At 42.0% G+C, this 27,093-nt stretch overlaps 1 protein-coding gene across 4 annotated transcripts in view; it reads left to right on the top strand.

The window, feature by feature from the left end:
- Positions 1-12,394: 12,394 nt before the first annotated feature.
- klhdc3 (kelch domain containing 3) overlaps positions 12,395-27,093 on the top strand; it is a 30,638-nt gene continuing 15,939 nt past the window's right edge. The window contains exons 1-10 of one of the 4 annotated variants that reach the window (XR_008341498.1): positions 12,395-12,547; positions 14,200-14,442; positions 18,262-18,438; positions 18,695-18,810; positions 18,896-18,967; positions 20,437-20,650; positions 21,407-21,478; positions 23,214-23,300; positions 24,641-24,749; positions 26,740-26,821. Coding sequence is in view for 3 of the 4 variants with exons in the window: in XM_053436207.1 (XP_053292182.1) it covers positions 14,289-14,442; positions 18,262-18,438; positions 18,695-18,810; positions 18,896-18,967; positions 20,437-20,650; positions 21,407-21,478; positions 23,214-23,300; positions 24,641-24,749 (1,001 nt within the window). In the remaining variant the exon portion in view is untranslated. Of the gene's footprint in view, positions 12,548-12,571; positions 12,807-14,199; positions 14,443-18,261; positions 18,439-18,694; positions 18,811-18,895; positions 18,968-20,436; positions 20,651-21,406; positions 21,479-23,213; positions 23,301-24,640; positions 24,750-26,739; positions 26,822-27,093 lie in introns of those variants that run through there. The other 3 variants (XM_053436207.1, XM_053436208.1, XM_053436209.1) reach the window with 3 other exon arrangements.

The following is a 27,093-nucleotide window of genomic DNA, read 5'->3' as shown; positions in this document are numbered from 1 at the left end:
GAAACACACACACACCCCCACGCGGCCTTACCTCCACCTCGTGGAAGTGCAGGGGAAACGATTCAGCCCTGAGGTGGCGTGCAAAAAAGTTATTTCAGAAGCAGAAAAGTCTAGTGAGGAGAGAATAATCTTCGGGAGCTCACGCGAGCGCTGCCTGTCCTGGAGTGAGAGTGAGAGTGCCTTCCTCAGCTATGTGCCTCCTCTCTCCCTCATCAGTGTGGAGCAGTTGTCACACAGGTTACAGCTGACTGGAGCAGAACATCCCTGCTGCTCTGCTCCTTAAACCACCGAGAGCTGCTGCCTTGACATGTGTCTGTGCAGGGGGGGCAGGGTGGGGGGCAAATAAGAGTCAAGCAGATGATGACCTCCATTGCTCCTTGGTGGCCGAGGTTCAGCAGAGCACATGTCGGGGCTGACGGATTGGAATGGCAGGGCTGGTGTGCGTGAGGGGAGTGGGGCCACACAGCAGTGGAATCATTTGCAGGGAGCACAAAAGAGAATCTGCTTACACTGGTAAACGTTTTTTCCCAAAAAAAGCAGCTCTCAACCTTCACCTCTGACGTGACCCCTGCACCTGGTCCAACAGCTCAGCCACTTACTGCTGTGAAATTTGTGTTTACAAAGATATCAACCTACACAGTGAGAAAACATAACATTTATATATAGAAACATTTAACTAAGTAGCTCTTGTGACTCCATCGTGGCTGCTCTGGCTTCAGAGCCAGCGGTAGGACAGCTCAGCAGGACTCCATATGGCTGAGGTATAGCCCCGGAGTCGACACGGTTAATGATGCTTTTAAAAGAGCTCTGGTTTCATGGTGAAGTCATCTGAGGAAGAGTTTTAATGTGTTGCAGCTTGAAATCAGAGATAAATTCTGCCCAGGCTGGGCGGCGTTCACGGAAGGCCAGATGGGTGGAGTTCCAGGGGTTTGGCCAACTTTAAAATGCCATTTCCTCGTTTGTATTGCTGGGCGACTGGCTCTAGAAGTGTGGGGTCTATGTGCCCCGTGAGTACACTGTGTGGCTATGACACCAATGTTGGTTGCGTTCAAGTGGAAAATTTGGAAATGAGGGAGGTTATTTTTAGTTAAAGATCATTTTAGTGTTGGGAAAGAAATATATTTCAACATCCTTTTACAAGTCAAGTCAAAGCAGAAACTAATCAAAGCAAATTCCCCTCAGTAAAATAATTTCTCTAACTCCTAACTATAACATTTACACTGGAACAATATACAAAACTTGCAAAAACATAAACTCGCTACACATCTGCACTTTTTGCAACCATGATGAATTGTATTATTTAATCTACTGTAAAAAGAACACTGTCAAGGAGAAATATTGTTATATTTTTTGAGTATAAACATTTATTAGATTCACATTCATACATAATTGATCAATCGTGCGATCTGGGGATGGAGCCGCTTGTTGATACATAGTCACTAGACCAATCAGGAGTCAGCCTCAGCTGTCAATCATGATATTTCACTCTTTATTTGCATCAAAAAAATGATTAAACTAAACTTACTGGAAAAATGTGGACTTTAACACATTTGAAAATGTGAGAATTACCTAAAATGACAGAAACCATCTTGAGAAATAATTATTTAACGTATATATCTCCCTTCAATGAACATGGAGGAGGTAGGATTTTTTATCTGTACTGTACACAACCACTAGAATCGAGACGCACTGGCGTCACTTTTGGTCAGCGCTCATCACATGTCGTCCATCTTTAAATACAGTCTATGCTTTATCCCCTAAGTTAAAAACTCCTGTTGCAAAACCTTTCCAACAGGAAGATCTGTTTGTGTATGCTCTGTTTTAGTGAGTAAACATTTATCAAGGCCAGAGTTGTTTGCTTACAGAGTCACTGTCGGGTTAGATTTGAACCAGGCGGCCCACCTCTGCCAACCGAGTCCGATTAAGCTACTGTAACACCTTCCTTATGTTGTTTACCCTGGAAGCCCTCTCCTCTTTACTCACAGCTCTCATTCACGTTGTGGGTGTAATGTTTTAGCTGTGCTGCCCACAGCCTTTACAAATTATTTAAACCTCAGCCTTCATCTCAACGCTTCTTTATTTGGGCCATCGTTCTTTAGTGGCATCTTTGTGGATGGATGTTGAGGGCACAAGTTCTAGCCTCATGGCTGATATCCCCAGCCTTCCAAGATGATGATAAGAACCTGATGCTCTCTCACCACAGGCTCCGGTTGGTGATCACCCTTGTTAGACATCTTCCATTTTTTTTAATTAGCGTCGTTAAATACGACTTGGAAGACTTGTTTAAGGGGTGATGTCACCGAGGCTGCCCGCATGAAAGGATAGCGAGCGCCTCGTCGGAGGAGAGAGTACTGGGAGCTCGAGGGGGTCTGTACTTTTCCACTGGGTGCATATGTCATCACAAAGGCATGATCGGCACTGCTGGTCAAGTTTCAGTGCAGATAAGAGGAAGTTGGTGCTCTGGATCGTGATCACAATAGAAAAGGTTTGGACTTTTAAAAATGGTTGATATATGAGAGGGAGCAGGAAAACGAAAATACTGACTTCATATGTGTCACATCAGGCGAGCTTGACCTGAGGCTTTGAGTTCTCATCCCAACAACGGGCACAGAAAGCATCCTTGATCAACTTAACTCAACACAAACTTTCATTTTAACACATTAGGCTTGTGACTCATTAGAATCAAGCCTTTGTTCATTAGTTTTATGGTTATTTTCAAAGCTGCATGGGCTAATGTTGCCAGGCCCGGATCAACATTAAAATGTCATCATGTGCTTTTGGAGCCAAAAACACTATTTTTAAGTTTTTACAAGCAAGACAGACAAAGCAAAAACAGACCATCTCCAAACATAAAGTCTCTGGCAAAGTCTTAAAGCAACACAAGTGTATTTGACTTCTGATCTACTTTGTACTTTAAACAGAAAGAACAAAAGACTATAGAGAACGTTTTTTTCTCTGTTAAAGCTGTGAATGACAATGCAACATATAACCTCAAAGGCAGCGAGGCACGGTACATGTTAAATTGTGAAGTCATAAATTTGTACTCGTGCTTATCTGTTAATCTATGGAGCTTTAAATTCCTTTGTTCTGAGCTCACACATCTGAACCCACATCTTGACAGTGACCTAGCCTCTCTCAGATGGGTCGCCTGTGGGCTTTTGTACTTCAGCATTAATACGCAGCAATAACAATGAAACCATTTGTGCTTGAACAGAACAACATGACAGCTGCAGCTCATGAACAAATGGAAAATATAAACATATTACTAAAAAGGCCACATTATTTCTTCCCAGTCCAATCTTAAACTTCTTCTGACATGAGCAGGGGATGGGTCACACAATAGTTTATATTATAACTTCAATCAAAAAAAGAATAATTAAAAGCTGTCTGCTGAAAATGAAGAGGCTTTATTTATTAATTTAATAACACAACTGTCACAGCAAGTTTTGACGCTCACCTGAAGCTATAATCAACCCAACGAGCCTGCATACTTATCAGCTGACGTTCAAACACACACGCACACACACACACACACACACACACACACACACAGACACCTCTGTTGGAGACCTGTTTTGCACATTTCTCCAGAACATGTCACCTCTTATCACAGCCCTGAAGAGCCCAAGTAAATTGTGAGTTTGGATGATATCACATGCAATCAAGTGCCAATCTTAGTCAGCCAGTGCTCATTGTTTGGAAAGAGACAGAGCCAAGTTTTTCACACAGAAGAAGGAGGCAAGTAGAGACTGTCTGCTGTGACGCATGCATATTTTTTAAATCTGTTCAACTGTGGTGGTATTGTTCCAAAAAACAAAGCCCTCATGTAAAACATATTCCTCTGATATCTAGGGATACTTCAGGTCACATTTATCGGTGGTTTTCATGCAGGGTGGACTCTTTAAAGGTAACTGACATCATAATGCCCCGAACTCCAGCCTCCTCTGGCCCCATGCAAACATGCAACCCATAACATTTGTTCTACCCAAGCTCCAACTTTGGCAGCAAGGTCGTATCGTGTGTAGACAGTGTCTCCATTAGTAAGTATGTTGAAGAACAAAGAGGAAAGTCAGAGCTGGATTTAAGACAAACGAGACTTTGTTTTGACTCAGACCTCCTAAATGGATTTCTTAGCAATTGGCCTCGACGTTAGAAAAATACATCAGACAGTAAAGTTGGAAAACAGTTAAAAAAGTTGAAGATCAATGGAGGCCTCCACTGGCTTTGAAAAAAGATGATAATTCAAAGTCAACAGGCGGCTTTGTCCACAAAGTCAATGAACTGTACAGTAAGGATGATCAATTATCCAGTTAACAGCTAGTTTGTTTAGACTTCAGGCCAACTGATGACAAATTGGCATCCATTGGATCATTTGTTCTCCACAACTATAACACTACGTTCACACAGCGGAGCTCAGGTGGCCCAAATCTGATTTGTAGCCCCTACGTGTCCCGATCTGATTGTTTAATGACAGTGTGAACAGCACAGATCTCATGGAATCTGATCTTTTGAAATCAGATTTGGGCCACTTTGAGGTTATAGACCTCATAAGTACTTGGGGTGACACGTCTGTACAAGCAAAACTTGAGGGCTCGTATCGAGACTGGTCCGTGTTTGAAAGAATATCAAAAGCAAAATGGAACCGGAAACGCTCACATCTGTGGCCTTCATGTTTCTATTCAACTTCTTCTCTTTGTTTACTTCCGTATACAGAGTCATGCATGGGACGTCTTGTTGTTCATCTGTGCATGCAGGTTAATTCAGGGCCATGACCAGTTCACGTTTGAGTTGGATACTGGCCACAGTTTTAAAAGAGAATGTGAAAAGCTACATAAAAATTGGATCTAGAAAAAATGCTCTTGCCTGAGAAAAAAGCAGGGACACGCTGCATCTCACACTGAGTGCAATTTGGAGCTACCCTCAGGTGGCAGTCAGGCTGAATGGCGGGATGAGGTCACTCCATGATGTGACATCATAGTTTCACATGGCAACCAACCTCCGGCAGCAGGAAGCAATTTTCCCCATATCAAAGGTTGAATAACAGAAAAAGGCTGTACCTTATTCCTGCCCTCTCCAAAAATATCAATCACCCCGAGAGGGAAGTTTAACATTTGACCCTTGATGTCATTCCAGCGGCAGCTCGGGTGCTGTCAAGCCTTTATTTGGAGGCTGCGCTGACCTGGCGGTGTGATTTATTAATCACATACAGGAACTTTAATCAAACGCTGCAGCCTGTCTGGAGTGTGTTGCTTGTGTGTTTGACATTGGCTCTGAATTGGCCAGTGTTGCAAAGCGGAGAGGTTCGTTTAACGTTCTGAACGCAGAAACAAAGAATCGAGAGAGAGAGAGGTGAGCCTACATATTTACATTTAAACATTCACACGGCAGTTGATGGATATGCTCTGTAATCATGATGTACTTCCGAACTCCACAAGAAGAACCAGCAGAAGAAAAAAGAAAACTGTTTCATCAGAGAGTGCCTTGGGCAAGTGGAAATATGTAGACGAGCCAAAGAACATCTTGAGTCATGTTTGAACACCACTATTGCGTTGCAGATTATTTTAATGTTTTGGATGAAGTAATGCTTCTCCGTCATTTTATAATTGGAGGTAAATAAAAAAATAAATACCAATAAATACACAGACAAATTGTGACACCTTTCACAGATGTTCCTCTAAGCCTCTTGAAAAGCAGTGGGGTCGACACATTTTATCTTACCGGGAAGAAGTCATTACACTCCACCTCAGAGTCTGGATTTGATACTTTGACGTACAAGGTGGCCTTGAGGGCCTTACATAACAAGCTGGACCTACCTACCTGAGAGATGTGAGTTATTGTTTGCCTCACTCATGTCACCTCCTGTTAATGGAATAAATGAGCTCATCGCTGACACCAGTTTGAGCCATCCATGGCTTCTCACCGCATGACTAGAATGGCTCGCATACCTCCGCCAGGGCCCAACAGTCCCCTTATGACACCACCACATTTAAATTCATTCAATTGAGATTTTTTGACCAATTTCCCCACAATCATAAATATCCTCCCCCTTAACATAACAGGTGTTTTTTTTTTCATCAAGATCCACAAATTATTCTCTGACAAATCAAGAAAAAGTTTAGAAAAACATCCTATCTCACAATGTTAAAATATGCAGATCCACACCAAAATTCTCCGGTTCTTACCTGTTTCTTATCGCATCCTTCTACTAGGTTTTCATGGTAATCAACCCGGTAGATTTTGAGTAATCTTGCTAAACAAACAAACAGGGGTGAACAAATAACCTCCGTAGAAGAGGTGAAAAAAGGCAAATTGAAGATTAAGCCGACATGTTGACAAACTTTGGAATCAAGGATTTTTCTGGTTCTGTCACAAATTGTGTGCATTGAAATTATTACATTTTGAGGTAAAATTTGCAGTGGCACAAAGTACAAATCAACATTTTACTTTCAAATAACCTTTAACTCCCTGCAGAAACTCAGTGTTACTGATGCTCACAAGGCCTGTTTACAAGTACTCTAAGAGTCATTCAGCATGCATGCCTATGCCCACAAGTGCTACACATTGGCATGTATGTTGCACACATCTCAGGATTGTGAAAAACATTTCACCTATATTTTAAGCCATACTGTTGCTGTAAAGAGACTGTACACCCCTGATTTAACTGTGTTTCTCACATTCTAGATCAAAGATATTTGGATGCCAAGAAAGATCACACAAGCTTCTCTCTGTTCGAGCATCACATGGGGCCGATAGGAGCAGGTGAAAGTGTCCTCACATGGGGCGTGTGATAACAATTGGGTTTAAAAACAGGTGCCGTGCGATCTAAGACAACTGTCCCAAATGTGTGGGGGAGGGACTCGTGAGGTGGGGCTCCCTCGGGGCAAAAATAGAAAGTGAGCCACATCATTGAAGTGGTTCACATGAAAAGTACGTCCTGCTGCCAGTTGTCTCCTCTGTCCCAGTCAATCTGAGTGAGCCCTTTTGGAATGGTCATTATTTTTACCACAAATGTACATGATAGAGTGATATTAAGAGTTCAAGTGTGTCATTAACACAATATCTCAAAATAAAATGGGGTGAATGCAGAGGAGTAATTGTGAAAAGTAATACAAATTATTCAACTCAAGTACCTTAAGTACAGATACAATAATACAACAATATGTATAAAGTAGAGTAATGAAGTAAATGTGCTTTGTTACATCCTACCACTGCCTCGAAGCAGCTGCTCCAAAGAACAAACCACAAAACGGCAGATGTGTTTCTTGTACTTTACCAAACTGACTTCAGTGTCAAGCTGAGTAAACTCATCATTGACATTTATCACTTTAAACAGTGAATTCTTTGCCCTTTTTTCTCAATCTCTCCTTCAGGTCAGAGGTCAACTACAAAAAGCCACAAAGGTCAAACCTGCTCTCCCCAATGTTTACAGCTCTGTTTGCCATTTTGAACGTTTTTATGTCGAGAGTGGAAACAATAAACCTCTATGAAATCCCTCATCTGTTAGGATTTGAAGCTTTGTCCAATAACAGGCCTCCCTGCACGGCCATATGACTCTGCTTATCAACGACAGCCGGTTGGTTAATTTCGAATTGGAAACATCGCCTAACCAATAAAAAGCTGCAACAAAGTACTAATTTCACTCCGATTTCAGAGCAATTCAAATGAACCATGAGCGAGAAAATGGCCTGAGGGGCATACCGATCGTCTTCTTTAGTAACACACAGAGAACAGCTCTGTTCGTTTAATAACCCTCACAAATTAAAGGAAAATGTATGATTTAATCATCTGGCCGCAGAGTTAGATCATGCTCTATGACATCATTCTGGAACGCTTAATGCTGTTGACCTAATCCAGCTATAGCGGAAGTCAAATCAGTGCGCTAGACATCCATGGAATATCTCTACTAAAGCACAGGCCTGAAGCAGGATTGTCCATTTAAAGCTTCAGACAGACAAAGTGTTTGAAGGCTACAACACCATGATTGTGGTCTACTGCAAAAATGTTACTTATTTTGGGCCCATGCAATGAAAACACACGGTGGAGACTATGAAGGAACCTCAACAGTTTCATTCGTGCAAAACATCATAACGACCTTTTTGGGCAATACAGCAGTGGTTCTTTAAAGTGTGGTCCGAGGAAGCCTGCGGATTTCTGTGGATTGTGTCCTGCAGTCAGTCTTTACTTGTGCAACTAAATGACTGCCAGTCACTTTAACAGTTTCAGAAAGAAAAGCATCACCACAGGCCTTGCAAGCAGCCCATTCCACACAGGCATACAAATAGGCTGTGTCAAATAATTCCAAGGGGATATTTGTATCTTGTAGGGTTTCCTTGGCTGAGAAACAAATTAGAACCTCTGCCATACAGTAATTGAATATAATAGAGAAGCAGCCGAACACAGGGCGGCACAATTGAACTAAACTATCGCAGTTTGTTTTTTTCACGTCAGCGTCAACAAACGGTTCTTTCCTTTTCCTCTCTTTTATTGCTGTACTTTGCACGGAGCTGGTTTTACAACAGCCCACTGAGGACGTTTATGTGCCCTGGTGAAGAAAAAGGTCAACCAAATGAGCCAGTTCTAAGTCCAGGCTGTATTTTTCTCTGCCACAAAGCATTGCAGAGCTCTTCCATCACCCGGGCCATGCCCAAAAATACCGAGCAACAGTTGGTCTCAGCAGTTGTTGTTGACTCGCGGAGCTATGCTGCAGTTGGGCAACTCCTGTTCATTCTGTCGAGGCATAACAACAGACAGACAGCACATGTGCTGGCTGTAAAGTTTATAAAACACACCTCTAAGCAAATGTGTCAAGAGAGTGGCTCAGCAGGGCAGATGGGTGATGCAATCTGTGCAAATGCTGACAGGTGGGACGGCAGACGGGCTGGGCGTAGCAGCAGGACACCACAAAGACTTTCACTGGGCTGGGCTGCGAGATTACACACTCACTTTTCACAACTACTGCTCCTCACACACATCACCTCTCTGCACAGAGGTCACACAGGAGTGACACCTCTGAATGGTCGTGAGATTATCAACCATTGGAATAACCAAATAAAGGCGGTTGTTAGGGCGTTTTTTAAGAATTAACAAGTCAGCGCTTCTCTTTGTTGGCGAATAAGCAGTAGGCTGTAATTACACTTTGCCCCTACATATTGTAATATCAGTGCGGCTGTGGCTCGGGAGGTAGAGCGGGTTGTCCACTAACCAGGAGGTTTGTGGCTGGATCTCTTGTCTGCATGCTGAAGTGTCCTTGAGCCAGACACTGAACCCCAAATTGCCCCTGATGGCTGTGCTGGTAGTGAGTGAAAGGTCTGTGATGGACAAAGCGCAGCATAAGGAAGAGCTGTATGAATGTATGAGTGAATGTGAGTTGTAATGTAAAGCGCTTTGGGTGGCTGATAAGACTAGAAACATGGCTGCATAAATACAATCCATTTCTATCATCCAATAGGCAATCCGAGATTTGGATGGGCTAGCTCAAAAACAAAACAATTACCCAAAATAACATCCTGTGTCCCAGACATGTGATCATAAACAAACGTAACCAAGTCATTTCCAGAATTTCCTGGGTCCGCTTCCAGACAATAACATCATCTAACAACGTGATGTCACTGGAGTACGAGAGGGGACTGCTGAGCGGACAGCTTTTGGGATCTGCACATCAGAATTCATTTAAGACTTCTCATGTGCGTCAAACGACAGAAGAAGCCATAAACTACAAAGATGATAACTTCTGAGCGATAAAAATTTTAGGATCTGCATTTAGAATCCGTGCAAACCTATTTCGTCAATCGCTGTCCGTCTGTGTAATCCCCTCTCAGAGCTCTAGGGGACAGCCATGGGCAGCTGTCGTTTGGGCAGCCGTGGCCACAATCTCTCCATTGTGCATGATGTGCAGCTGGCACGGGGTTGGGAATGCCTACACACAATGAATCAATCGAAGCCCCTCCTAAGTGACCAGACCTGGGCAGCGACACGAGGAGATCTACGGCAGCTGTAACACGGCTCCTCGGTGCCATAATCCTTTTTTTACAACTCTCACTCCAGCCTGACCATTTGATTCCAGGCTGGTCACACTGAAGCCAGCCCTTTGTAATCCGATGCTTTTAAAACGTAGGTGGCGAAATTAAGTTGCGTGACGCGTCACACTGTGTTTACCTCTGAGACGCGTTAAACAGGCAGGTTATTGGTATTAAATCAAATTCACTCGGAAAGGCCTCAAAATATAAAATAGCAAGCTCTAGCAGGGTGTCCTTATTTTTCCTTGGCCCTATCCCCTTGACCTCAGTTGGGCTAGGTCTGTCATGCCCATACAAAGTTTAATTTTGATATTTTTCTACTTGAACCCAGGAAAGCCTCCCAAGATCCCACTCATTCACAGCATCGCACTGGAGGGAGCGACAAAATGGAGGACTTTCATTTATATCAGACTCAAATTCCTATAATACCTGTTTTACACTGAAAAAAGCTGTAAGTTTGGCTCGTTTAGTGGCTTGATACACTGGCCTTGCACCATCCTGTGTCCAAATGCTACAACCAAGCTTTACTGTTTTGAACAAATTCACACTAAAACACTGAGTTCTCCAGGGATGCTGTTTGATCCCTGACCGTGCTTTTCCAGTCCTCGTGAAATGGCTGTTGTGCAAGCAGCCAACACAGAGTATCAGATTATTAAGTTCATCGCCCATGTGACCAGTAATCCTCTGGTACGGATCATATTCTTAGAAACATTTTGGGCAAGAGTGAGTCTGTATATTTGGGGCCGTGACAGCTTGATGACCTCATTGGCAATAGAAAACATGTGTAACAGCGCCATCTACTGTGGCAAACAGGGAAATTGGGCCAGGGTTTTCTTCAGGTCAATCCTTCATCTTCCATCACCACCTTATTCTGTTCATCCACTGGTTCCCAAGCTTTCTCAAGTGTGACCTCCGAATGGGGGTATTAGGGCCTTAGCCTGGGTTTGAGCTGTAATCAGTGCAATCAAAATGTATTTTTCTCTCTCAGATTGCACCTCAAATTTACATTTGCTCCCCATAAAGGTTCTGGCTCAGCACATAAGGGAACCACTCTCTTAAACAATGCAGGGATCCTTCCCTAAAGACTTTGAATCAAAGGATTTTTCCTTGTCAGCACAGACAAATAACCAAGTAGGAAAAGCTCAATCAAGCCAGTATGTATACGCAGCACAATACTGAGACTGAAACGGAACCAGCCACAAGTCATTGCCCATACTATAATTTATACATGATTGTTTTCCACTGTTTTTATTTTCTAACATGTCAACGATGTTGTCTGGAATAAATTTTTTTGGACCTTTGCACCATAAATTGTAATCTAGTACTAAGACATATATAATTTAATCTTATATTGCATACAACAGTGATAGATCAGAGAAACACAAACTTGGATTCAGTTGGTGTTATTTCATAATAAGTAAACAAATATGTCTGAATATAAGATAAGTTGAGATGTACGTTTATTTATGCTCAGTTGAGGAAATCTTTTAAGGACAGGGCAGCACAACAAAGTAGCAGCGTAAGGGTAAAATTAAGTAAGAGTAAAGATATGAATAAAAATATAAATACTATACACAAGAATAATGCTATATAAACACGATTTCTAATAATAAATAAGGTGCTGTCTTGTAAAGTTGACTGCTTGGACTTTAGTCGATTGGAGGAGGCAGGTATGGTCCTGAATGTGTAACACAGAGTGGAATGTGGAGGCTCTGAACGGGTTCATTCAGCCACGCTGCTTAAAAACAACAATTACCTAACCTTTCCTGGAGGAATGTAAAGAATCCCTCCATGAGAGAAAAATTGCCTGAACACGAATAGTAATCTGTATGTCAGCTAACACTGCTGCATGTGACCAGCAGTGAGATTTATGAGAATAATTCATCAGATTCAGTTTGGGATTCACAGTGGGATGTTTTTCAGTGTGAAAATGCAGAAGGAGTTTCTCTCCAGGATGAAAACAGCCAACAGGGGGTGCTCATGGCCACGTCTCCGCCCAACACGCGACAAGGAGTGAGCACATGGTGATGGAGGAAAGTCGGTGAATCGAGTATTTCGAGTTTCCAGTATTTAGTGTTACTCAACTTTCAGGCGACATAACAAATACACTGACACTCCATTATCCTGCCAACATTTTACGTTGCGGATTGAAGCTGATGAGTCAAGATATCTGTGAATAAACTCCAACAACTCATTTATGGAAGTTGTTTAATGGCACCAGCAGAAATAATGGTTTAACTACAAATTATATTGCTATTAATATTATTTATAATATAAATGACACCATCAAGAAGTACAATCTGCGTGCATGTCTTATGTGTTATGATCGGGAGCTGCCCCACGTGCTGAGCCACCTCCACAGGGTGGGACTTCTGGAGGCGGTGGATGTGGCTACTTCCTGGATGGCTCGATGTTTATCGAACTCCTGGAGTGCCGGTAGAAGAGAGTAGTTCGCTCGGTCTGGGATAGCTCCTGGTAGCACTACCCTGTCTGAACACCAGGCAACCACAGCTCGATTCGACCTGCCGAAGGTACTGAAACCACGTCCCCCTGTCGCTAACACTGTGTGTTCACCCGCCGGGTTGGAAACAGTCGTTTGAGTGTCAGCTGTTTGCCGGGTCGTCCTCCTCCCGGTGCGGGTTAGCTAGCTAACAGCTAAGCAAGGTAGCTCCTGCAGGTTAGCTTTAGCCTAGCTAGCAGCGGCTTCGCCTCCTTCTCCTCCTCCTCCTCCTGCCGGGCAGGTGGCTATCAAACAGCTGGATACTGCCGATACTCGTGTTTGTTGCTAAGGTTGGTGCCGTGAGATAATACACTTTTGGAGTCAGCCATTGTGTCTTTATGGACATGTGTTGTCCCAGTTAGGCTAAGGCTAACGTCGGCTAGCTTGTGTATGAGGCGTCAACTATTGTAGAAACCGTGTAACTGCTCAATGTCACTGGGTTTAGATCAGCTTTATCGACCATGGATCCCCAATAACTGGGACATGTTTAATATTTTGCATGTCTGTTATTCGTGTCAAATTATGTACAAATAATCAGTTTTTTGAAGTTGAGTAATCGAGTCATCTGACAGCAACAATATCCAGTTCAGGGGGGGTCAAAGCAGCTCTGTCCCCAACTGTGCTCCCACAAATATGTCCCTGTTCTCACGTGAAGATACAGACTAATGGTAGAGTCGCTCTTTAATGGGCTCAGGGTAAACTACTGGAAACGGATTCACCGCAGCAAGGATCAGGCAACTTTGACACCACGTTGAAGCAGCCAAGCGCGGTGTTGAGTTTACACGGCAGCTCTGACAGAATGCCCCGGGGGGGGGGGAGCGTGGTGAACACAGCGATTACTATAATAAAGTGTGGACTGAGACCGTTCCCTGATGCCTGGATGTTGCCCGTGTTGTTTTGCACAGAAGGCTGATCTTGAAATAGAAAGGTCCATGTGAAATGGTCTTGTGGGGGTTTATTTTTAAGAGCAAACAAAGGTTGGAGGTCAATGTAAAAGTGAGTCACTGGGACTGGGGGGGGGGGGGGGGGGGGGGCACATGAGGTTTAGCAAGAAGTGGGTTTACTTGGTTTTCATGAGTTTGAACTGAGTCAATAATATCCCGTTGTACTTTTATACTTTTTGCAGGAAAGATGGTTACATTAGAAACTGGCATGAAATGAAGAGCTGCAGATCTTTCCTCAGGCGTTCTTAGTTTTCATCAGATACGTCCAATCATTCGAGAGCAATGCCAATCTCACAACATTAAAAGTCACACTCCCGTCTCTGTCACATAATCCTGGTGCCTTATTGTTATCTTATATCTGAAGCAGTTTGTGTAATATTGATCAAATACATTTATTCATTTGGTAATGTCTAAAAGGGAAGCACTTTTTTAGTTTTTACAGGCTACTATATTTAACATTTTTGTTGTGCAGTGGGAGGGCACAGGGATAAGAGTGAGCAGAGAGAAATACGTAGGGTAGGTGTAGGTCTAAGCAGCTCTTAAAATACCCACCCAGCAAAGATAATACAGGGGCTTGTGTGCCTGTCAGCAACAGTGGAGAAGTGCAACTCTTTAGCCCAAGAGGACAAACAGGTCCCCTTTTGTGTTCTCCCCGCCTGCCCCTCCCAAATTGCCCCTCCCAAATTGCCCCACAGATCTCCTCAGTAAAGTGGTACTCCTTCTGGTTGCATGATCACAGGTTTTGATGGCGTTGGCTTGATGGGGTCTGGGCGATCGACAAAGTGATGGTCTAAGGACTCGCCGGTCACAGAGGTGCTAGCGCGTGGAATGTTGCGCTGGTCAGTGCACCTAGAAGGAGGGCCGCGGCGAGTCAACCATGCTGCTGTGGCTGTGGGGCACAAAGTGTACTCCTTTGGAGGCTACTGCTCCGGAGAGGACTACGAGACACTCCGTCAGATTGATGTCCACATCTTTAACACAGGTAGGTGGGAACTTTTACACATGTATCTAAGTTTGTTGTGGATTTACTGGGAAGCCTGAATTTGAAATCATGGTTAAAACCTTTTCACAATAAGAAGAAAAGTCTCAAGCCCCCTGAAGTGTTTGAATTTTACATTAGAACCAAACTGAAGTGTATATGAGTATATATTTATGTCAAATTATTTAAAATAACTAGAGCTGTGAAAAATAACGCGTTAACGCGTTATGATTAAATTACAGGATTAATTCGTTTTTTTTTTTAACGCATTTTAATGCATGCGCAGAAGGACCTTCCAATTCCGCCGCCTCTGCACTAGTCGCGCTCTAATGCAGTCAGACGGCAGCTGCCATTCAAACAAACAAACAACATCAGAGCTGCCAACTCTCACGCTTCCGCCGTGTGACACACGCTTTTGCATGTTTTCACACGCACTCACGCCACACATCCAATTTCTCACGCCAAAAAAAACCTGGATCTTTTAAGTGAAGCGCATGACTAAATCTATTTTAACTTGTTGACGAGACGAGACGAAAATGTTGGTGGTTGACTAAGTCACGATCATTTTTTAAAACATCATCGTATCAGGCCGTCATGAAGTACCAGGAGCGGGCGAGTGTGTGTGTGTGTGTGTGTGTGTGTGTGTGCCCCAGATAGCGCACCGGTCCCGAGGCTCCGCCCCCCGCCCCGCGCACTCGCTCAGAGACACAAGACCAGAGCTCCTTCACGTGAAGGAGCTGGTCACTGACTCACCGGCTGCTCAGTGGAAACAGTGAAAACACAGAGTTTCTCTGGTCTCAGCTGATCAGAGCTCAGCGTCTTGATCAGAGCAGAAGCTGCAGTTGGTTTCTACCGAGCTGCAGTTTCTGTGTCCGCCTCCAGCCTGACCTGCTCTCACTTTTCGTTTAAATATTTCGCCAACTAAAATATATATTTTTAAGCTATTAGGCTGCAGCTATATGTTTTTATTTATTTAAAAATAGGGTACTTCTTATTTCATACATTTTCCACAAATACGGGGAGGACTCAAATAACCCTACAAAGGTCTGTGTTTAATTTATTTCAAAGTAGGCTGACACTTGCCTGTGTATTTTCTTCTCTTCATAAGCGTTTGGTTTTTCCTTTGTTGTAACAGGTAAAAATATCAATCAAATGTCAACAGTTTTCTTTATTGTTGTTCGATAATTTCATAAATGCAACAAACCATAGTTTAGTATAATATAACTTTATATAAAACTTTATTAGCTTTTTTATCAAATATGTTTTGCGGCTCCAGACAAATTTTATTTTGGGGAAGAGGGTCCATTGTGTTGCTTAAAAAGGCTACTGTTTAAGCACTTTATTTGTTGCACTTTTTTGTCTGATGGAAAGTGTGGTGGGAGGCGAACATAAATCATTAACTGCTCTTAAGAATACAATTATTTAAAATATAGGTTAGGTTTCAGTTCAGAATTAGTTGAAAACCATTGTAATCAAAATGTCAATCAACCTACCTTGGTCAAATCTTAAACAAAGGTCTATTAATTAGGCTATATTGTGGTCATTGAGGCACAACAATAGTTTTCTGGTTGAATGTTCAGCTCAAGGCTAGAAGGCCCTACAAGTCATGATCAGAGGAACATGAATCAGAAGAAGTTCAGGTATTGCACATCTTTAGCATACCACCCAAAAATCCACTAGAATGCAGGAAACAACATCTACTTAAACCAACATTTCCTGGGGGTGGACCTTCAGCTATGTCTTTGCGTCACAGAATGTAACCAATGTTGTCCATCTCCAGTCGGCCGCTCCTATCAACGACTTCGGGCCCCAAAGGCCACCAGAATGCAGCGAACAACATGGATACAACGCCAAATTCCAACAATTCCCTGATATTTTAGCCACCAACGTGTGTGGCTGTGTGCGCGGCAAAATGTTGGTCACCCCCGACAAAATCTCACTCCAAGGTTTTTTGAAAAGTTGGCAGCTCTGCAACATGGATAATTCTGATGAACCTGAGGACCTTCTGGACGGGAAGATCGTGTTCCAAATAACAAAGATCGAACATTCAGTAAAACCAAGGTGATATGCACACTCTGCGAGAAGACGTTATCGTTTCACCGTAGCAATACCCGCCTAACCACCGCAACGCGAAGCATGTGTTGGTCGGCGAGGGGCGTTCAAGTGGAATGCGCCAAACCAGACTCACTCGCCGGACACATTGTGCAAAAGAAGCGGTCAGCTTTACTGTCAGAGAATTTGAACAAGTTAGTTTGCCTCACCAACTGGCTAAAAAACGACTAGCTAAGAGGGCCTTTAGAGGCATTAGATTGTGTCATGGTGTGGTTAATGGTTGTGTGACAAAAAATATAAAAAATGTCAACCATCCTATGGCTAAGAAGCTCAAATAATTTCTGTTTAATTAAAAAAAAAAAGTTTTATTCAACCACACAATGGCTAAGGAACCCGAATTCTGTTTAGGATGAAGATTATATTAATGTTCCATATGGAAAAGCAATGATAACTGCTGAAGAACTGCTGAGTTGCAGCACAAAAGAAAAGTTAAATGTCATAAATCTTGTTTTCACAAAAATATTCCGAAAAAATCGGTAATGTGATTAATCATGATTAATCCATAGAAACCTGTGATTAATTTGATTAAAAATTTTAATCATTTCACAGCCCTAAAAATAACCCATCAACTGTAGTTTTGTGCTTATACAAAAAATATTGTACAAAAAAAAAGATGTGCCAAGTAAGTGAAAAGGCGTTCTCCTGAAATGCCTTATGTTTTATCTATATTGAAGCAGGCAAATACTATCTTCAAAACAGGAAGAGGATAAGAGAATGTTTCAGAGTTGTTTGAACCGTCACCACTTTAACAGTTACTCTGTACAGATGGCTAAACCCCATGTTCCACTGTGGTTTGTGGAAATCTCTCTGTTGGTTGTTTTTCCATCTCTATCTCACAAACTCAGGTGTTTAGTTTAAATGTCTTGCTCTACATTTGACTTTACTGCTCTCTTTTATTCTTTGCAACCTATTTTTTTCCCTCCATGTTGTCAGCCACCTGCCATAGTTTTTTTTTTTATAACTTCCTAAAGTCGCTCGTGTCTACCTGCTAGTGCTGCATCATGAAAAGATCTGTGGAAACGAACCTTGATAAAGATGCCTTCGGCTGATAGAGGAAAAACGGGAGCACCTTAGCTCTTGTCTCAGCACTTATTCTTGTCACCTGCTTTGTGCTCCTGCTCTTTGAAGTCTGTTTTACAGCAGACCCTGCTGTCTTTGGCTTTTTTTGTCCTGTTTCTTTACTTGTGTTTACTTTTCACTATTTACTGATTTGACACAAAAAAAACTCTTGCATATAAGCAGTTTGTTCTTTGATGACATTACGAGTGCAGTGCCTGTTGTGATGCTGGTTGCCGCTTTTTTTCTGAAACTGTAAAAGTAACCTGCAATAATTAAGCCACGGCAGGTAAGTGCCGGTGGCTGGACTCCGACTCAGTCTGCAGAAACTTGATAATGCACCACCGATTTTTGTGAGGCTCAACTAAGTATGCAGAACCCTAAACTAGAGAATCAGTTGTTGTGGGCCTGTTGTCGTGAACATGTCATTGTTGTAACCACACTCTCTGGTCAACTGTATATTAATATTGAATTCATCATGTGTCCCAAAGTCACAACAACCTTCAACACTACACTTCTTTAGGCCCTTAACAATACGCATTCCAAGTGTGAAGCTGACGCCTTTTGAGATATTGGGAGCCAAAGACACACAGTTTTGTGGCACTCTTTCTATTTACCGAATTAAATATCTTTCTTTGCTGTTTTGTACTTCAGTGTCTCTGCGCTGGTTGAAGTTGCCTCCAGTGAGGATGGCAGGCCATGAGCGGGCCTATGAGGTGCCGTATATGCGTTACGGCCACACAGCTGTGCTGCTGGATGACTCTATCTACCTCTGGGGTGGGCGCAACGACACAGAGGGGGCCTGCGATGTGCTTTATGCCTTCGATGTCAGTAAGTAGACTTGCATCTACCTCATGCTGTTAAATTATAGTTTCAGGCTGCCAATCCTGGAGATGTACCTGTTGGATATTAAATTAAATGGATAGCAAAAATGTATGTTTTTTTCTTTGGGGAGCTTTACCACCAGCTTATGTGTGATGGCTTTTCGATTGCTGGGGACTCAAATGTAACGTCTGTACTGTGAACTAAGAGGTTAGGTCCTTTGCAAGAGTGTCTAGAGTTACGATAAAGTTTTGCCGCTTCACAGGCACCCACAGATGGTTCACGCCCAAGGTTTCGGGGGCAGTTCCAGGGGCAAGGGATGGCCACTCCGCCTGCGTCCTGCGGAAGGCGATGTATATATTTGGAGGATATGAACAGCTGGTGAGTTTTTATCACTTGTCAACTACGAGACTTGCTCTCTGAAACAATAAATCACAATTTAATTAATCTCTGCTTTTCTTTTTAGGCTGACTGCTTCTCCAATGACATCCACAAGCTGGACACCAACACCATGGTCTGGTCCTTAATCAATGCAAGAGTGAGTTGCAGTCACCAGTTGTTAATATTTAAAAAATGTTTTAGTTCTTCCTGTACAGAAGTTCAAAGGACAAAATGCACTTGTTTTCAAAGATACACAAACATAGAATGGGCTTACAACACAATCAGATTCAAAGCACTGTAGGAGAGCAACCAACCACTGGGTATTACCGTGGTTGGCAGTGCTGCTGCCCCAGCGTCCAGTGGTCCGATTGGCTGGATAGAAAGGGGCCGCAGTGTGACGCGGCTCCCTGGTAGGTGGCCAAGTACAGAAAGCCTCAGAGGATTATTTACACTCCTGTTTTGGGAAAAGCCATTTGCGTTTGTATGCTGTCAACCTGCTCCTCATGTGATAAACTCTAGTAAAATGTATTTTAAATATAGACTCCCTTCCCTATGGTGGACTAGGTGGAGGAAGGACTTACACCACCAGCCCATATTCTTAGCTCCTCACTGATAACGTTTTGTTGTCAAGGAGATTACAGTATGGCGCTTACAGATTTAGGAGTGCATGTGACAGAATAATCCATTTCTCTTTTTTGCATGTTCTCAGACTTGCATTCCTTTTGGAGAACAAATGTAGTTGCTATGCTTCTACTCAAATCCTATTTTCTGTAAAGGTGACTCTGTTCTAAATTTATTTTAAGTACATTTGGTTTGTTACTGCCCTTGATAAAACTTTCCAAAAAAGTGTTATTTTTTTCACTGGTATTGTTTTCTAGATCATAGTGATATAGTAGTTTTAATTGTAACTTTATTTTTATAGCTTACACAACATTTCTGTTTTACTTCTCCCACTGCTCTATTTATAAAGCATGATAAAGAGCCGGCTTGCATGCATAAAATTTGTGGAAAACAATGGCAGCACATTCTGGAAAGGAAGGCATGTGAGAGGCTTTGCTGTGGCTGCACACCAGCTAAATGCAAAGAGAGTAGACCCATGCCTCTGATCATAGTTTTATTCACTGGGAACAGTTCGCATTTCACTGTTGTTTATGTGTTTATCTATGGTTATAATTGACTGAGTATGCTGCATTATCGTTCAGAGCCAAGTATACAATGTCCAAAAAACAGCAGGTTATTCTTGAAAGGTTAGAAGAGTTTTGAATTGAGTCTGTCCTTGTATGTCCACTAGATGTCGCTGTTTACCTGAAGTTGCTGGTTAAGCTTCATGTTAGCCGGTATGATGTTGAAGCTTTAACGTATTCACTCATCAGTCCCAGCCCTGAAACTGCTTAGTGGTTTTAATGTTGAGGCTGATCAGTGTATATATCAAGGGTAATAGTGAGTTAGTTTTGAAACATTGGAGAGATTTAAACTAAAACTAGTTCATGTGGTGCAGTTCAGGTTACTCAAGTATGCTCTTAAATTATGTAAGTAACATTCATTGTCCTTTCTTTCGGTCCTGCTCCATCTATCCACTGAAACTTTATGGCATCTCAACATTATCTGTCGGTCGTCTTCTAACAGGGCACTCCGGCGAGCTGGAGAGACTTCCACTCAGCCACCATCATCGGGACAAAGATGTTTGTGTTCGGAGGTCGAGCCGACCGATATGGTCCCTTCCACTCCGACAACGAGATCTACTGCAACAAGATCAAAGTGTTCGACACAGAGGCTAACTGCTGGATGAGCACCCCTCCAACACAGCCTTCGCCAGACGGACGCAGGAGTCATTCAGCCTGTAAGATACAAACACACATTAAGTTACCATGCTGAACAACTGTATGATTATCTCTTTTAAAAATGTGTGTGTGTGGTTTGATATTGTGGTGTCATTTCAAACAAATTAACATTTAAACTGTAGCGAGTCAGAGACGTCAGCTGAGTCTGAGAGAGAAAGAGAGACCGAGCAGCAGTGTGTGTTGTGTATGTGGAGCCGTTACCTTTCCCTCAAGTTCCGAGACTATCATACAGAAGTTATGCACTTCCTTTTATAGTAATGAATTAGGCCCGGGACAAACTCGATCACTTTAAGCGGTTAACCTTAGAATGTTGTTGGTAGATGGAGGCGGCACGCAATTCTCTATGCAGGAAAAACCCTGATGGAGAGTAGTCTAACTCAACACATGTACACTGTCTGTATAAAGCTGCCATTGGGCACTTATTTCAGGAGGTATTCTCCTCCCCTTCTAACCAGTTTCTGTGCTCACAATCCCCCTCTCTACAGAAAAACATAGCCACATACAAGCTGTTAACCTGCACTCTGGCCCTGTTCAGTCCTGGTATTAACATCTGTTCTGAGAGGTCTGATCACAAGGGGTCTGCTCTAAGTACATGTGTTCACACCTGGTATTAAAATCTTTCTCCTGTTCTCAGTGATGACCTGCGGGTAAAATCCAGACTACAGTGTTTATCAGCCTCTCACACATTCACAACACAGCATCGGTTCTCTGCACAGACAGGTTCACAATAGCAACAAATTCTCCATATTATTGAGGTGATAGGTGGAGCAGCCGGGTGCAGCTGACAGAGGCAGGAAGTGACGGAATAACTCTGCTGTGGAGATCAGGTGATTTTCCTGAAAACACACAGACTCCGTGAGCTATTATTACCACTAACTCTCTTGACATCCTTGTGTGTGTCACCGCTTTTTCACAGGGAAATATTTGTTTTCTATTATACGTCCGTGTGCCTACAGATGTGTCCGATGTCTATGTTTTTGTTATGTCCGTTTTTGGGGTGAGCGAGGAAAGTATGAATTATGGGTTGGTCATGATAGATATTGTGGCGTTAGCCATAAACAAATCAACGTATGGACACTGAACAGGTTAAAAATTTTTTAGCTGTATTGTAAAACTGCAGTGGGTCAGAGGATATCAGTTTAGAGAGTGGTCCAGGACACCTTTGCATTCACACAGCAAAAGAATGTGGCTGCATGCGTCGCCGATCACCTCAGAAGATTGCTTAAGGGATTGGTCTCTCTGATATTAAGCTGTGGGGTTGTTTTTGCAATATTGTTGCATCCTGACCTCAGTGCTGCCCAAGACAGTGATTGTCTTGGACAGCAAGCCAGAGCTTTTTTTCCTCTTATAACAGAGTGATGATGGTGCAACCAGTGTTCTGCAGGTGACGCAGCACTGTGGTGATAGTTCTGGCTATGTGAGAATATATGAGGAGTAACAATAACTGAGAATATTATTTGCTAGGGAACAACAGATGGACACATTTCTGAATAAACTCTGGGTGTAATGAAACACTTGATCTTTTTTACTTGGTGAGGTTAATGATTTGGCTCTTGTCTCTAAACTAACATATGGCTCTCTTAGTTTGAATAGATAGACATATGTTTATAAGAGGATTTTATGGCAGTATTTTCAGGTTTTCTTATTGTTATCATTTATTTCCCCACACACCATGGTTTTCCCTGCCATCATGTGCTGAACTTAAGCTGAATGAAAAGAGTTATCCACTACTCTAGAGAGAAAGGAACCATGACATGTATTCCAGGGGTAGATAAATACATGCTCATTCATTACAACTAATATCTCGGAATGGTGAGAGTACCAGTGTACCTACAGTCTTGCAGTGTTTCATTATGTATTCTCTGCAGCCTTAATGTTTCTTGGCTAGAGAGGTTTTTAAAAATCTTTTTGTAGCCACTCTTCAAGAGTTAATCAGCATTTCAAGTGTTTTGTTAGTGCAGTTTAACCAGCAGAGGTCTCTGGAAGTTGCTGTAGCATGTTCTGCTTCCACAGAGGAAAAACAAATCCATGACCAGTGCAGATAAGTTCTTAGTGTCTCTTGACATCTTTAACTGCAGAATTATAACAAGAAAATCCACAGCCCAAACATTTGTTTGTCACAGGTGAAGAGCTTGAAAACTCTAAAGTCGGCAAAACGTTAAATGTCAGAGAAAATAATTATACGAGAGGAATGAGAGGGAGTGAGGAATCGACTCGCTTCATTGATTCCGCAAGCTGTCGAGTGACCACTGGGAGAGTGAGCTTTGAACAGATGTCCACCTGGACAAAAATTTGTTTCGGGTGCCAAACACTGTTAGGTTGTCAGATGGTTGTGGGAGGATAAGACAGTTTCAGGTCATGTCAATGCACTGCAAGCCTCATTCTTCCAAGGGTCTTTTGTGTGTGGCACAGTGTGGACTCTCTGCTTCATTCAGGTGTTCAGTCTGCATTTACTTAGTACGAGAATGTATATTTTTTCCCCACCTCTTGTGATTAAACAAATCCTTCTGGATCCGTTTATTGGGCTGCAGATGTCATCAAAATTGTATTTCTTTTATTTAGTTTCCTACAAAGGAGAGCTGTACGTATTTGGAGGATACAATGCTCGCTTGGACCAGCACTTCAACGACCTCTGGAAATTCAACCCAGGTGATTCAATACTTATTTATAGAGTAGTAATTTTGTTTTTGATCTACCATCAATGTTTACCTCCATAGAGAACAACTGGCAGTGTTAGCTGGCATTGACCCACGTTCCCCTCATTCTTCTAAGGAGACTGATGCAGACAATACTCTTCTCTCTTATTGTAGCATTGTCTGCCTTGTGATGTTGGCAGGCAGCTCCCCTTTTTGTATGAAAAACCCAGTCTGTTGCCAGAGACACACACACACACACAGGAAAAAGTGATGGAAATAATTAAAAATAATTTAGTCACTGGAGTCTTTGCTTGCTCTTACAAATGTTGCCAGATTGATTCTCAAGTCAGCTCATGTGTTTACCTGAAGAAACCTTGTGTTCACAACAAAGTAAAGTGTTGATGTAGCTGGCACAACACAGCACATCTTTAATATAGTGTCTTATATGGTGTTGATGTCATTATATATTGAGTACCTTTGCATTATGGAAGACATTGGAGTTTTGAATACAGCTCCTGACACAAGCTTGAGGTCCAGTGCATTAGTTATAAAACATTGACTGTTGCATCCCAGGGTTTATCTACACAGACCTGGTCACTGCCTTTAACAATTTACACTAGTTTATTTATTTTTTTCAGTCCACTAGATGGCAGCACCTTAGTCATAGTGCTAATTATCCACTGTATGTCTGAATGCCCTGTTGCCATAGAGATGCTATGATGCGGTTGGCTCTGAGTGTTTAGCACTCCTCAGTTCTTCCTTATATGGAACATCTGAGACGTTGTCACTCATGATGTTGTCACTCATGATGCTCTAGAGAAATCTAAATTCTGTATTCAAATAAAGTCAGGACTTTTTTTCTATCCCTGTTCCCTTGGTACACTGGGAATCATTTGTATGTTTATGAAACTTAAAATGGCTGGGAGCCTAGACATAGCTTTGTCTATTGGAAAAGGCAAAACCGTCTTTTAAACGGACACAAATATTTGGGGGAGCTTTGGTTTGTTGGGATAAAAACTATTATAAGGTTCACGTGTCCACCAGTTTCAATTATTTGTTCTAATATTCAATAGTTTTTGATGTACATAGAGCAAAAAGGGGTATTTTTTCCAGTTATTTATCATTTATGTCTATAGCTATGAGATTGTATAGCTGCTGTGTTTACATCTGTTGTGACACGTATCACTCTGCTAGACTATTTAAGACAAGGATGTAATCTGAAGTTTTACTGACTTTGACAGAAGTTAGCCAGGTGTATATGTGTGATTTTTTTTTTTTCTTTTTTTTTTAATGATTTTGTGTCTAAATATTGATATTTCAACTCATCTCTTGTCTCATGTAAACACACAACAGAATCCTTTTCCTGGAAGAAAGTAGAGCCGATAGGGAAAGGCCCCTGCCCGCGGAGACGACAGTGCTGTTGTATTGTGGGAGATCGAATAATCCTCTTTGGAGGAACAAGGTAAGGCACAAAATATTACTACTACCTTTCTCCTTTCTGAGAAACTAAATTTTTTTTGGTAGAATTCCTCTTAAGATGAGCTCTTAAAATGTTCTGAGTCTTGAATGATAAGCTTTGGTAATATCTAGCTGCAGAACAGTTAATTGCCCTTATTATCCTCTCGTTCCAAAGGAAAATAGAAACTTCTGAGTGTCGCCAGATGTATGCTGTACCTGCATGGCAAATAACACATGCAACACAAAAAATTCTACAGTGTATTTCAATACACAGATGAACAAACGCATAAAAATGCACACATTCTTGTGGGAGTAGAACATTCAATTAAATGTTCTGTTGTGAAAACAAGTATAATTTAGGTTTACAATCATCAAGCCCCAGTTGAAATGTTCAAGATTAATTTATCCAGTTGTTTTTTTATTTAATTGTCCCTGCATCCATTTGTTATACAGGCGTGTTTGATAAAAGCTTAGGCTGACATCACACAGTGATAAAAAACAGCATGGGCCAGCGCTCAGACATCGTTTTCTTATACAGAGCAGAACATTATTGGTGTCGCTCGCATGTATTATCAGCTTTCAGTGTCTTGGCTGTGCAAGCCTTATCTACAAAATATTCAAACATCTCAAATTTAAATTTTGGATACATTTTCAAGAGATGTTGGGTTTTTAACAGAAAATGTGCTTTAAGGCTAAAACTGAGGTTGTCATACAATCCAGGTACCATTGGTTTCGAATCATTTCTGCAGGATATTAAAAAAAAAACTTGCAGAAAGGTAAAAGTTTCAAGATTTATATTTAGGTTTAGAATTATGATTTATGATAAGCTTTTTGGGTGTGCTTCTTCCAGATGTTGGTCAAACCTAATTTAAGAAACACTAACAATCATGATATATATAAGTTGAAGAATGGCAGCCGCTTCCCTTTCAAGAAACAAAAATATCAACCATGTGGAACCTTTGCAAAGCGGCCATAGGTTACTGTTGGATCATTACTGATAAATCCAGCATTAAGATGTGTGTTAAGGTGACTTATTAACTACATATTTGGTGACAATACCTCTGTCCATCAAAGTAGTAGATTTACACTCCTAATGCATAGCTGAAAAAGAATAATAATAATTTACTGCTCCTTCATGTGTCTATCATTCTTCCTGCACACTGCGAACCGAATCGTGCCAAACCGGGTGAGCCCTTCCATCTCCTGCGGCTCTCCATACATTGCCTAAGTTTACAAATTCTGTTGTTTTTACTCAGTTTAAACATGTGTCCAATGACACTGTGTGTGTGTGAGTGTTGGTGTGTGTGTGTCAGTGTGAAAGAAAGAGACGAGCTGAATTATGAATGAATGCATGCAGCTATAAAGAAAGATTTTACTTATGTAAGAAAAATATCAATCATGATGTGGTGATCAATGCTGATATTGTGGTGCTCATTTTTTTTTTTTTATTTAAACTGTAGCAGTTCAGAGGCGTCAGCTGAGTTAGAGTGTGTCTCGCTGTGTCCGAGAGAGAGAGTGATTGTGTGTTTATGGGATATTATCCTTATCTTAAAAAGGCTTTTTAACTTTCACTCAAGTCCCGAGACTGTCGTACAGCAACTATGTAATTCAGTTATAGTAATCAACCATTATAGTGATTCGTTTGGCCCAGACAAACATGAACACTGAGCAGTTTCCCTTGTAGTATCATTATTGCAGGTTTATTTAATGAAGGTGCGCGGATACGGGCGAATAATGAACCTATACAATAGATGCACATCAATGCCTCTACTGTTAAAATAACGGTTTGCCATGAAAAGGAAAAACTGCCAAATCATCTCAGAGGTTTGCTGGAGACCAGAACTGTTAACAACTCCTTTCCTCACAAACACAAGATTCTTATATTCTTGATGCTTTTCATTGTTTGTCATCATAATCTTTGTAAAGCACATGATTTCAAACAAACAACATTCTGTGTTTTTGTTTTCTTTTTCTTGGCAATATGCCAAACGTAGGATCTGGCTCCTATAGACAGCAGTCTGCGGCGACTCCCTGGCCGGCCATGAGACAGTAGTGCTTACCGGGGGCTGGTAGCTGGTGAGGTGCAAGCGGGCTGGTGACAGGCTTATGATAGGAAAGCAGCCAGTGGAGTAATGAGGTAGCTAATGGCATTAGCATGGTGCAGAGTAGTGCGGGACCTGGGCTACTGTTATCAGACAAACCCCGCTGGGAGAAGCTGATAGGGAAGACCAGGAGGCTGTGGATAAGAGTCCTCCCACTCCCACTACGTCTACACGGCCTCAAGTCCTCAAGGCATCTGGCTGCCGCTGAGTTAGTTAGTTTAATTGCTTCAGTGGCCACCATATCAA

Source organism: Pleuronectes platessa, chromosome 12, assembly GCF_947347685.1.
Source record: "Pleuronectes platessa chromosome 12, fPlePla1.1, whole genome shotgun sequence".
In the NCBI taxonomy this organism is placed as follows: domain Eukaryota; kingdom Metazoa; phylum Chordata; class Actinopteri; order Pleuronectiformes; family Pleuronectidae; genus Pleuronectes; species Pleuronectes platessa.
This window is presented reverse-complemented; position numbering and strand designations above follow the sequence as displayed.